The 12,344-nt window shown below is 40.5% G+C and overlaps 1 protein-coding gene across 1 annotated transcript in view; it reads right to left on the reverse strand.

Annotated features, from left to right (window-relative positions):
• GRID2IP (Grid2 interacting protein) overlaps nt 1–12,344 on the reverse strand; it is a 261,941-nt gene that overhangs the window by 220,879 nt on the left and 28,718 nt on the right. The window contains exon 3 of the mRNA XM_082261269.1: nt 6,737–6,891. Within this exon, the coding sequence (XP_082117395.1) occupies nt 6,737–6,891 (155 nt within the window). The remainder of the gene's footprint in view (nt 1–6,736; nt 6,892–12,344) is intronic.

Raw genomic sequence — 12,344 nt, forward strand, 5'->3', positions numbered from 1 at the left:
AAAGTGGGACACTTAGGAACAGCCACAAGAAAAGAGGACTCACACTAACCCCTGGACTTTTACCTGGACTGGATTCAAATTAAACCAAAGTATGGTAACGCACTGTGGTCACTGCATTGGGAAAAAAAAGTGCAGGTATGTTTTTTTTTTGTCTGTTCTTGTGGTTTGGCAGCTCATTTAAATGTACCAACCCACGTAGTGTGTGTTACTGCAACGCAATGGCTCGAAGGTTCAATATATCTACAGTATCTCACAAAAGCGAGAACACCCCTCACAATTTTGTAAATATTTTAGTATATCTTTTCATGTGACAACACTGAAGAAATTACACTTTGCTACAATGTAAAGTAGTGAGTGTACAGCTTACGGTATCACAGTGTCTATTTACGGTATAACAATGTAAATTTGCTGTCCCCTCAAAAAAACTCAACACACAGCCAATAATGTCTAAACCGCTGGCAACAAACGTGAGTACACCCCTAAGTGAACATGTCCAAATTGGGCCCAATTAGCCATTTTCCCTTCCCAGTATCATGATGTGACTCCTTAGTGTTACAAGGTCTCAGGTGTGAATGGGGAGCAGGTGTGTTAAATTTGGTGTTATCACTCTCACTCTCTCATACTGGTCACTGGTAGTTCAACATGGCATCTCATGGCAAAGAACTCTCTGAAGATCTGAAAAAAAGAATTGTTGCTCTACATAAAGATGGCCTAGGCTATAAGAAAGTTGCCAAGACCCTGAAACTGAAATGCAGCACGGTGGCCAAGACCATACAGTGGTTTAACAGGACAGGTTCAACTCAGAATAGGCCTCGCCATTGTCGACCAAAGAAGTTGAGTGCACGTGCTCAGTGTCATATCCAGAGGTTGTCTTTGGGAAATAGACATATGAGAGTTGCCAGCATTGCTGCCGAGGTTAAAGGAGTAGGGGGTCAGACCTGTCAGTGCTCAGACCATACGCCGCACACTGCATCAAATCGGTCTGCATTGCTGTTGTCCCAGAAGGAAGCCTCTTCTAATGATGATGCAAAAGAAAGACTGCGAACAGGTTGCTGTAGACATATAGACTAAGGATATGGATTACTGGAACCATGTCCTGTTGTCTGATGAGACCAAGATAAACTTATTTGGTTCAGATGGTGTCAAGCGTGTGTGGCGGCAACCAGGTGAGGAGTACAAAGACAAGTGAGTCTTGCCTACAGTCAAGTATGGTGGTGGGAGTGTCATGGTCTGGGGCTGCATGAGTGCTGCCGGCACTGGGGAGCTACAGTTCATTGAGGGAACCATGACTGCCAACATGTACTGTGACATACTGAAGCAGAGCATGATCCCCTCCCTTCGGAGACTGGGTCGCAGGCCAGTATTCCAACATGATAACGACCCCAAACACACCTCCAAGACAACCACTGCCTTGCTAAAGAAGCTGAGGGTAAAGGTGATGGACTGGCCAAGCATGTCTCCAGACCTAAACTCTATTGAGCATCTGTGGGGCATCCTCAAATGGAAGGTGGAGGAGCGCAAGGTCTCCAACATCCACCAGCTCTGTGATGTCGTCATGGAGGAGTGGAAGATGACTCCAGTGGCAACCTGTGAAGCTCTGGTGAACTCCATGCCCAAGAGGGTTAAGGCAGTGCTGGAAAATAATGGTGTCCACACAAAACATTGACACTTTGGGCCCAATTTGGACATTTCAACTTAGGGGTGTACTCACTTTTGTTGCCAGCGGTTTAGACATTAATGGCTGTGTGTTGAGTTATTTTGAGGGGACAGCAAATTTACACTGTTATACAAGCTGTACACTCACTACTTTACATTGTAGCAAAGTGTCATTTCTTCAGTGTTGTCACATGAAAAGATATAATAAAATATTTACAAAAATGTGAGGGGTGTATTCATTTTTGTGAGATACTGTATCTTGAATGTATTCATTTTTGTGAGATACTGTATGTAGTCCCAGGCACTTCCGGGAATGGAAGAAAAACAAATGTTATTTTTGGTTTGCTATCTGCCATATGTGCTTCAGCTTATGATATGATTTGGGTCCATTGCCTACATCCTAGCCCTTCCCTGAATATTACCCTGGTCATGTGACAGGTGCCAGTGGGGACGAGTCTTCTGTTCTTAACTAATAATCTGGCCATGGAGGCATGTATTTTGCAATGGTATTTGAAATACAATTTCTTTTTATTTTTTTTAAATGCTAACCAAATATATGTACATATTTTTGCAATTGAGTTCTATCAGCATCCCTACAGACACACACAGAGACAGCAGCGCTGCGTACAACTGACTGCTGCAATCACTCTAACCTCCTTATCACTAATAGGTATAAATCAAGCTCAAGGCAGAAGCCCCGTGTTCAGGAAAATTATGAGTTTTTTTTTTTTTTAATGTTTAGTCCTGCCCACATATTACTGGAATCCAAGTAGCTGTAGATTATAATAAAAGTTTTAAAGGGGCTCCAGTGTTTGCACTTCTACACCAATGCTCCTTGGATCTCACAAGAGCGTAACTGAAACTTCCTTTGCAGTTTCTCATGACATCTAAGCAAACCATTACAAAGGCTTGGAAAACTCTGATCTATGGAAACGAAAAATTGAACTGCGTAGGCCATGACAAATATGTGATGATGCGTCTAAACTTGTGAAGATCTGGCAGCCATGGGTGGATAACGTTTTACCCCCAGGCTTTGATTCCACCCTGCTGGAAGCATAATTTTGCATCCTCTTATTGGGTTACTACCTACTAACCCCCCCCCAGACGTGTGCATGAGACCTCCCACCCTTTTCTCTGGACCCCTTATCCTACTTTCCACCCACTTTCTTCTCTTTCTGGCCTGTGCTACTTGATCTCTAATACTAACTTTGCACCCCAACTTCTCCAGATTGACTGTTTTAGGGCCTCTTAGTTCCTGGCAACCCCTAAGGTTTTCATTCTGTAGGGCATGATGCCCTTTTTGTTATTTTTACTAGTTGATATTTGTTAATCTATATATTATTCTTGCACATTAGTAAATTATTTAATCAAGATTTGTATAGTACTATATGTGGGCGCAACGCCCATTTCAATCTATAAATGTAACAGACTTAAACCTCGTACACACCACTAGTTTGTCGTGTGAGCTCTGCACAGAGCCGCTGTACTAACGATCTAACCGTTAGTACAGCCATCTTCCCTGCTGTCCTTTTGTGTTCTGACAGGGGGACGCCTTTCCCCCCCCCCTGCCAAAACACTCCAGTCAGCATTCTCAGCCAATGATCGGGAACTGGTCAGCTGCTGGTTTTCCAGCATTCTCATTGAACAGAAGCGGGCCAAACGGCCTTACACACAAGCCAACTGCCAGCCATTTTTTATTGAACTGGCTGATGTTGCCCAAAATTCTGCCAATGTGTAGGGGGCTTTATCTATGTCTGCTGTACTATGCCTTTTTTTAATAAAAAGATTGAACAAAAAGTTTTAAAGGGTCTGTTTACCTTAAAGTGATTATTTATTGATGCCTGGAGCCTATTAGGTCCTGGTTGGATACTCCAACAGTGAGATCTCCCTGCCAAATCCTCCCGACTCTGTTCCTGTCCATTTGGAAGTTTTGGGTATTCTCATCCACCTTTGTGTGTTTCAGATCCTCCAGAATATAAAATTCATAATAATCCAGCAATGATGGTTGGCACCCCGATAACAGGCACAGCAGGCGTGTAAACCAGGGATCTCTTTTTAGAATAGTTTTGTGTGGAATGACCCTTTGAAAGTATTTTAAATTAGGCATATCATTTTTTTCTCAGCACATAGGAAGCATCAATGATTATTTTATTTTATGCGATGGAAAAGAACTGTAGCGTAAATTTGATCTTGGTTTCCATAGTGATAAGTTAGCTTCCAGCTGTGAGCTTACCAATGCAGTTATGAGAATTAAATAAAAGAATCTGGTTGCTACAGGCAACAAAAACACTTGCACAGAGGAGAGTTGGCATATGATGGGCATGAAAGTGTCTTAGTCCCGATATGTACGAGTACAAACAAGAAGAATGCCCAAGGGACTTTGTAAGGCACAAACCACAATACATTTTAAACACTTTGGTATATACAATTGAATTAATTCTGATAAACATAGGTACATAGATATATGAATGGGTTTCCATAGTTACAAAAAATAGAGTATGACTGACAATCCAAGGTGTAAATATATATATGATAAATTTCTCTACGCGTTTCGCGAGACAGTGCTCGCTTCCTCAGGAGATACATATATAAATGCCTGAAATTAAAGACAGAGTTGTTAGGCATCAGAGCGTAAACGCATAGAGAGATTTATCATATGTACATTTACACCTTGGATTGTCAGTCATACTTTGTTTTTTGTAACTATGGAATCCCATGCATATATCTATGTACCTATGTCTATCAGAATTATTTCAATTGTATGTACCAAAGTGTTTAAAATGTAATACATTTCGTACATTTTATACTTTGTGGTTTGTGTCTTACAATGTCCCTTGGGCATTCTTCTTTTTTTTATAAACATAAACACTTGAAAAGTACTTTTATATGTAATTTCCCCTTTTCTGACCAGTCACTGAAACATGTAATGATTTTTCGAATCCAGTTATAAAGCAGCAACATATTTTCAATCATATTAGTTCTTACCCCAGAAGAGCTTGCACTTACCAAACTCACACTGACAAAGTGAAATCAGATATGCTATCCCAATTCAGGGCATAGAGTTGGTTCTCTTGCTAGAAGAACTACCCACCCACTAATACTCACCTTCCCTGTGCTCCCCCACTGCACAATTCCTCCGTTGGAGCAAGAAGCCCAAACCCTGTGTAATCCCCATGCGGGAAGATGTCAGAGCTTACATAGGGATTATGACTTTCTCTACCACATAAAGCACGAGAACACAATAGGAACACAGAGCCAAAGATGAAGTGTCCAAAATGATTTAATAGTCTTTAAAAACATTAAAAAAAAAAAAACAGCCAGCATATTTCGGGGGTCACAAGTGCCTGCAGGGATGGACTCAAGGACAAGCAGGGACAGACACAAAATACAATTTGTGTTTAGATGTATAGTTAAATGTTCAAAACAGTCTTAAAGAGGTTGTAAACCTCAGAAAAAAAAAATAAAAAAAAGAAAAACATAAAAGACAAAGGCATAATGAGCTAGTATGCATCGCATACTATCTCATTATGAAATACTTACCCTTAGAATGAAGCCCCCACAGTGCCGCCCGCTCACTCTAACACAGCAGACATTTTCGGCCATCCTTCTTTCTGGTTCGCATCCTTCGGCCATCTGATTGGCCGGAGGCGCGATGACATCACTCCTGCGGGAGGCACTGTTCACAGCACAGGGCTCTGAAGGAATGGCACAGGTGGCCGTTCCTTAAGAGCTCATGCGCCGATGACTTCATTAGCTGCATGAAAAGGAAATATCTCCTAATGGGGCAAGTTTAGGAGATATTTACAGTACCTATAGGTTAATATATATTATAGGCAAAAGTCAATAAGTAGGGTTTACAACCTCTTTAACAAAACTTCAAAATGGCAAACTTCAGACTACAGTATGTTGAACATTTAATATACATCTGAAGGCAGATTTTGTTTGCTAAAGAAGTTCCTTGTGTCCGTGTAAGCTTGTTTAATCTTTAAAGCGGAGTTCCAGCCTAAACACACACTCACCTGTCCCACGGTCCAGCGATGCGCCGTCCTCTCCCTCTCTGCTCTGCGGCGCCGGCATCACTGATGTGGGCACCTGGCTGTGACAGTTTGTGGCTTCACAGCCGGGTACGCACTGAGCATGCGCGAGTTGCGCTATGCGTTGTGATTGGCCGGCAATCTTCTGGGACCTCTGACATGTCCCAGAAGATTGCAGGGAGGGAGGGAGAGAGGAGAACTTCCGCCCAGGGTGCCGCGGCGCTCCGAGCGGAAGTGGGAGCGGGTACCTGTCAAAACTAGGTACCCGCTCCCCCCCCCCCCCCAAAAAAAAATGACATGTCAAATGTGGCATGTCAGGGGGTTAGGACTATTTAAAGCGGAAGTTCCGCTTTTGGGTGGAACTCCGCTTTAAGCCCTGATGAAGGGAGAGCTTGTGATGAAAAACGCATTGGAATTTTATTTTGTGTTAAAAAAAAAATGATTTAAGAATTTTGGACTCTACCTTTAGCTTGGTACACCCATTGTATTCTTGTGCTTTGAGTTGCTCCCTTGACACCCATTTGAGAGGATCCCTGTTTTATGGGAGTAGCTGAGCTGTTGCTGAATTAGTGTATTTTCCTCATTCCTAACAAATAAGAGTTGAAATCTCAGTCCCATTTGGATTATTTTTCTCTTATCCCTCCAACACTTGATAGTGTTCTGGCCTATGTTTGACAACTCACTCCAAACACTATCCTAGGAGGAAAAGGAAGATGTCATGTGGTCCCCTACACAGGAAAGCAGTGGGCATTTCCCAAGGGCTCTGGCGGAATGGAGGGGGAGCATGGCAAATAGGGGTGTATATGTGGGTGGGGGGTGTTCTTTCAAGAAAACCTGTCATATGATGCCAATGGGCAAAGAGGCAGAGTCTCTTTGAACAACTAGTATGTGTTTGTTAAGTGAAGCCAGGAAACACAAGGAGTAAATCCATATAAAATGGAGAAATCATACAAATTCCAAGAAGATGGTGAGCAAACCTAAAACCCCAGTGCTGCAGAGTAAAATTTCTATCCATAGCATCCAGATCAAATGGAAGAGTTTGCTACCTGATGCTGTTAATCAGACTGTGCTGGGACTCTTTGGTCAGTATCATGGGGAGCGTATACGCCAGACGGTCCACCTTGCGTTCCTGCGCGTACTGCTTTAACAACGCAAAAACCTTCTCCTTCAGGGACGGTTGATCTCCAAGGACCTCATCAAGCTGGAAGAGAATGCCAGAGGGCAAAGAGGCATAGATCAGGAACAGGACAAAACTGAAGGTGACGTCACAGTAAATATCGTTTTCTCTGCAAGCTACAGTTTGGTATCAAAACCAAGTCAAGGACAAATGGAAGCTGTAGTAGTTTTTTTTTTTGTTACTGTTGAGAATTCAATAAAGTATTTATGAAAAGAGGCTGTAGCTGGATAATGCTCTGAAATCACCCTTATATTAACAGCAATAAACTCAAGGAACATGTACACGTTGAAAATAAACAGGAATTATCTTTCCGTTAAAAACACTTTTTTCAGCATAGCATAATCTAGCCATAGATGGATCGAAATTCATCTGCTTCAGTGGCCATTCCCACTAGAGAGAAGTCGATTTAACGATCGGTATCTCTTGAACGGGAATGTTGGAAATTCTTTATTTGATTAGCGCATGCAGTTTTTTCTATCTGGAAATAGGGAACAAGTGCAGCACTCACAACAGAGAACTGATCCGTGAATTGCACATGGAATCCAAAAACAGGTGCTCTGGCTTGTTATAGTGTCCTCAATACACCAGAATTCAGCCTAAAGCAAAAGTAATAGCCGGAAACTCCAACATCCGTATGAATATCTTTATTTCTTGCACAGGAGTAGATAAAATGCTTACATGTTTCGGCAAGTAGCCTTGTTCACAGCAGTCTTCCATCTACCTTGTGTGGATAAGAGAAAAAATATCCATATGTGGCCAGCTTTAAAGGAAGTTTCATGAGTTTTGGTCTGTGTTGTTTTAAACATAACTTTATACATGTATGACATGAGAGCCACAGAGCACTATGGGTTATCTAAACAGCTACTTTCAGACACTCTGGGGTTGATTTACTAAAACTGTAAAGTGCAAACTCTGGTGCAGCTGTGCATGGTAGCCAATCAGCGTCTATCTTCAGCTTCTTCAATTAAGCTTTGACCAAAAAATAAATAAACTTGGAGCTGATTGATTTCTCTACAGAGCTGCACCACATTTTGTATTTCCCAGTTTTAGTAAATCAACCCCCCTGTCTCTGGTTGTTTAACCACTTGCCAACTGCCGCACGACTATTTACGTCGGCAGTCAGCCCCTCACAGGCAGAGCGACGTAGGGCTATGTCGCTAGCCTGTAGGGTTTTGGGAGCGCTCGGTCACGGACCCCCCCCCCCCCCGCGCGTGTGCCCGCGATCGTCCATGACAGAGGGAGAAAGGCAGGCGGCTAGTGTAAACAAAGCCGCCTGTCAGTTCTCCCTGTGTAAGAATGATGATCAAACGTTTCTACTATGTAGGACCGTTGATCACTGTTCTTACACATCAAGCCACAGCCAATCACAGTTAGAAGCACGTCCCTAGGACACACTTAACCCCTCCCTCTCCAATACAGTTAACTCCTTCACTGCCAGTGTCATTTTTACAGTAACAGTGCATATATATAGCACTGAGTACTGTAGTAATGTCACTGGTAACCCCAAAAGTGTCAAAAATGTCAGTCAAGGGTCCGATCTGTCCGCCGCAATGTAGCAGTCCCGCAAAAAAAATCGCAGAACGCTGCCATTACGCATTAAAAAAAAACAACAAAAATGACAAAAATCTTTCCCTTTGTTAGTAAACGCAATAACTTTTGCGCAAACCAATCAAAATCCGCTTTTTGCGATTTTTTTTCTACCAAACATATGGTAAAAAAAAAAATTGGCCTAAAATGTTAAAAAATTTTGATTTTTACATTTTTTTTGGGGGAATTTCATATAAAAAAATGTGAAAAATATTGTAATTTTTGCAAAATTGACGCTCTTTTTTTGGTTATAGCGCATGATCAAAAAATCGCACAGGTGATCAAATACCACCAAAAGAAAGCTCTGTTTGTGGGAAAAAAAGGACGCCAAATTCGTTTAGGTACAGCGTCGCAGGACCACGCAATTGTCCGTTAAAGTCACGCAGTGCCGAATCGCAAAATAGGCCCTGGTCAGGAAGGGGGTAAAATCTTCCGGGGCTTAAGTGGTTAAAAGAGTTGGAAGTGAGGATGAGGAGTTAATGGTTGGACTCATTGACTTGTATGAGTAAATTTCAGCTTGATCTATTGAGCTCTGTAAGCAGGCTTTCTCTAATAAAGGAAACAATTACAAAATCTGGACACTACGAAAAAGAGCTCACAGTGCTACATGCTGGATGAATATGAAAATAAAAAATATTCATTTGCAATATCTCATAGTTACCTCACGAATATATTTTTTAATATTACTTTTTTAGTCCTGACAATGATTAGGGAAGACAAGATATATATCACTATACCTTACCTGTATATCAAGCCCAGAGTCATTTCTATGAGCACAGTCCTTTTGTGACCTGTCTTTATTTGTCCCTTTTGTCTTTGTAATGTTGAATAAAAAGTAAAATGAAATGCATGTGTGCGTCTTCTCATCCCTCGTCTCTGTATCAGTCTGTTTTGTATTCTGACAATCACACCATGTAGAATGTTACTGATGCCTGGAAGGCAGCAGAGCCATCACAAAACACCTTGGAAGATATAAAGGAAGGATGTGTGAATGGTATGAGGTATTAAACTCTCTGCAAACAAAGATATCTCAATGTAGTCCATATTATCTATTAACTGGACAATAGCAAATACTATTTTAAAGTTGTCCTATTAGAGTGTATTTATATTTAGTTCTTATCATCCATTCATCCAAGAAAGTCCAAAGGGGGTTTTCAAGTAAAGGTTGTTTTATACTTTTGTCCCTGAAAGCATAGACTTCAGGGGCAAAGCTGGACCCTGGCACCCAAGGCACATGCCCCAGATCTACTCAGTGCCCTGGGTCTTCTTTGATATATATGGAGATAATGCATTAAAAGTTTTGGATCATTGTATAATTTATCCACTTTTCAATCCATCTACGTATTTTTTATTTTGTCATCATTAAGCGGCATTACAGTTTTAAGACCAATTCAATTTTCTTAGTTTAAAAAAAATTATATTAGTCTTATATTTAAACCAAAGGTGTCATCAGGGTATCCTGATCTATACAATATATATATACTGGTATAGATTCTATTCCCAAATAAAAGAAGGGTGGTAGTAGGGAATTGTTCCTTAAAGAAGAGAGGTTTTCTGGATTTACAAACTGAATGCCTTGCGTCCATTAAGTATGAATCGTGAATCTGATTTATATTTATGATGTGTTTTATAGCTTATTTATTTGTTTGTTTTATTTTTTATTATTGATTTTGTTTTTAATAGGTTTTTTGGTTTAATCATTTGATGTAGTTTCTCAATGAAGGTGGGAGTGTTGCAGCTGCCGCTAGCTTTTCCTCTTCACTCTCTAATGGTTTCTATTATGTTTCACCTGATATACTGTATATAAATCAATGATGAAATAGATTGTAACATGTTATATCCGGTATAACGAGAAGATATTGAATGTTTTCATTGTTGCAACAGATCTGTTTTTGCCTGACGAAAGGCTTATTGATTGAAACTGTTGTCAATATGTTTTGTCATTTTTTTAAATTTAAAATAAATTCTTCATATCTTGCAACCCCCATTGGAATTTATCTTTTCCAATTATATCTTCAGCAGGTGTTCTTCACCTTTACTCTTGCATGTGTGTGTGTATATATATATATATATATACAAACCCAATTCCAAAAAAGTTGGGACACTGTACAAATTGTTAGTAAAAAAGGAATGGACTCATTTACAAATCTCATAAACTTATATTTTATTCTCAATATAATATAGATAACATATCAAATGTTGAAAGTGAGACATTTTGAAATGTCATGCCAAATATTGGCTCATTTTGGATTTCATGAGAGCTACACATTCCAAAAAAGTTTGGACAGGTAGCAATAAGAGGCCGGAAAAGTTAAATGTAAATATAAGGAACAGCTGGAGGACCAATTTACAACTTATTCGGTCAATCGGCAACATGATTGGGTATAAAAAGAGCCTCTCAGAGTGGCAGTGTCTTTTAGAAGTCAAGATGGGCAGAGAATCACCAATTCCCCCAATGCTGCGGGAAAAAATAGTGGAGCAATATCAGAAAGGAGTTTCTCAGAGAAAAATTGCAGAGTTTGAAGTTATCATCATCTACAGTGCATAATATCATCCAAAGATTCAGAGAATCTGGAACAATCTCTGTGTGCAAGGGTCAAGGCTGGAAAACCATGCTGGATGCCCGTGATCTTCGGGCCCTTAGACGGCACTGCATCACATACAGGAATGTGATACAGTGCCATCTAAGGGCCGGCTAAAACTCTATAGGCCAAAAAAGAAGCCAAATCTAAACATGATCCAGAAGCGCAGGCGTTTTCTCTGGGCCAAGGCTCATTTAAAATGGACTGTGGCAAAGTGGAAAACTGTTCTGTGGTCAGACAAATCAAAATTTTAAGTTCTTTTTGGAAAACTGGGACGTCATGTCATTCGGACTAAAGAGGACAAGGACAACCCAAGTTGTTATAAGCGCTCAGTTCAGAAGCCTGCATCTCTGATGGTATGGGGTTGCATGAGTGCGTGTGGCATGGGCAGCTTACACATCTGGAAAGGCACCATCAATGCTGAAAGGTATATCCAAGTTCTAGAACAACATATGCTGCCATCCAGACGTCGTCTCTTTCAGGGAAGACCTTGCATTTTCCAACATGACCATGCCAGACCACATTCTGCATCAATTACAACATCATGGTTGCGTAGAAGAAGGATCCGGGTACTGAAATGGCCAGCCTGAAGTCCAGATCTTTCACCCATAGAAAACATTTGACGCATCATAAAGAGGAAGATGCAACAAAGAAGACCTAAGACAGCTGAGCAACTAGAAGCCTGTATTAGACAAGAATGGGACAAAATTCATATTCCTAAACTTGGGCAACTTGTCTCCTCAGTCCCCAGACATTTGCAGACTGTTATAAAAAGAAGAGGGGGTGCCACACAGAGGTAAACATGGCCTTGTCCCAACTTTTTTGAGATGTGTTGATGCCATGAAATTTAAAATCAAATTATTTTTCCCTTAAAATTATAAATTTTCTCAGTTTAAACATTTGATATGTCATCTATGTTGTATTCTGAATAACATAGTGAAATTTGAAACTTCCACATCATTGCATTCCATTTTTAGTCACAATTTGTACGGTGTCCCAACTTTTTTGGAATCGGGTTTGTAGATATATATATACACACACACACACACACACATATACACATATATATATATATATATTATATACACATACATACACACACTATATTGTCAAAAGTATTGGGACACCTGCCTTTAAATGCACATGAACTTTAATGGCATCCCAGTCTTAGTCCAAAGGGTTTAATATTAAGTTGGCTCACCCTTTTTAGCTACAACAGCTTCAACTCTTATGGGAAGGCTATCCACAAGGTTTAGGAGTGTGTCTATGGAAATGTTTAACCATTCTTCCAGAAGTGCATTTGTGAGG

The sequence above is a fragment of the Pelophylax lessonae genome (assembly GCF_965119305.1).
Source record: "Pelophylax lessonae genome assembly, chromosome: 6".
Taxonomy (NCBI): Eukaryota; Metazoa; Chordata; class Amphibia; order Anura; family Ranidae; genus Pelophylax; species Pelophylax lessonae.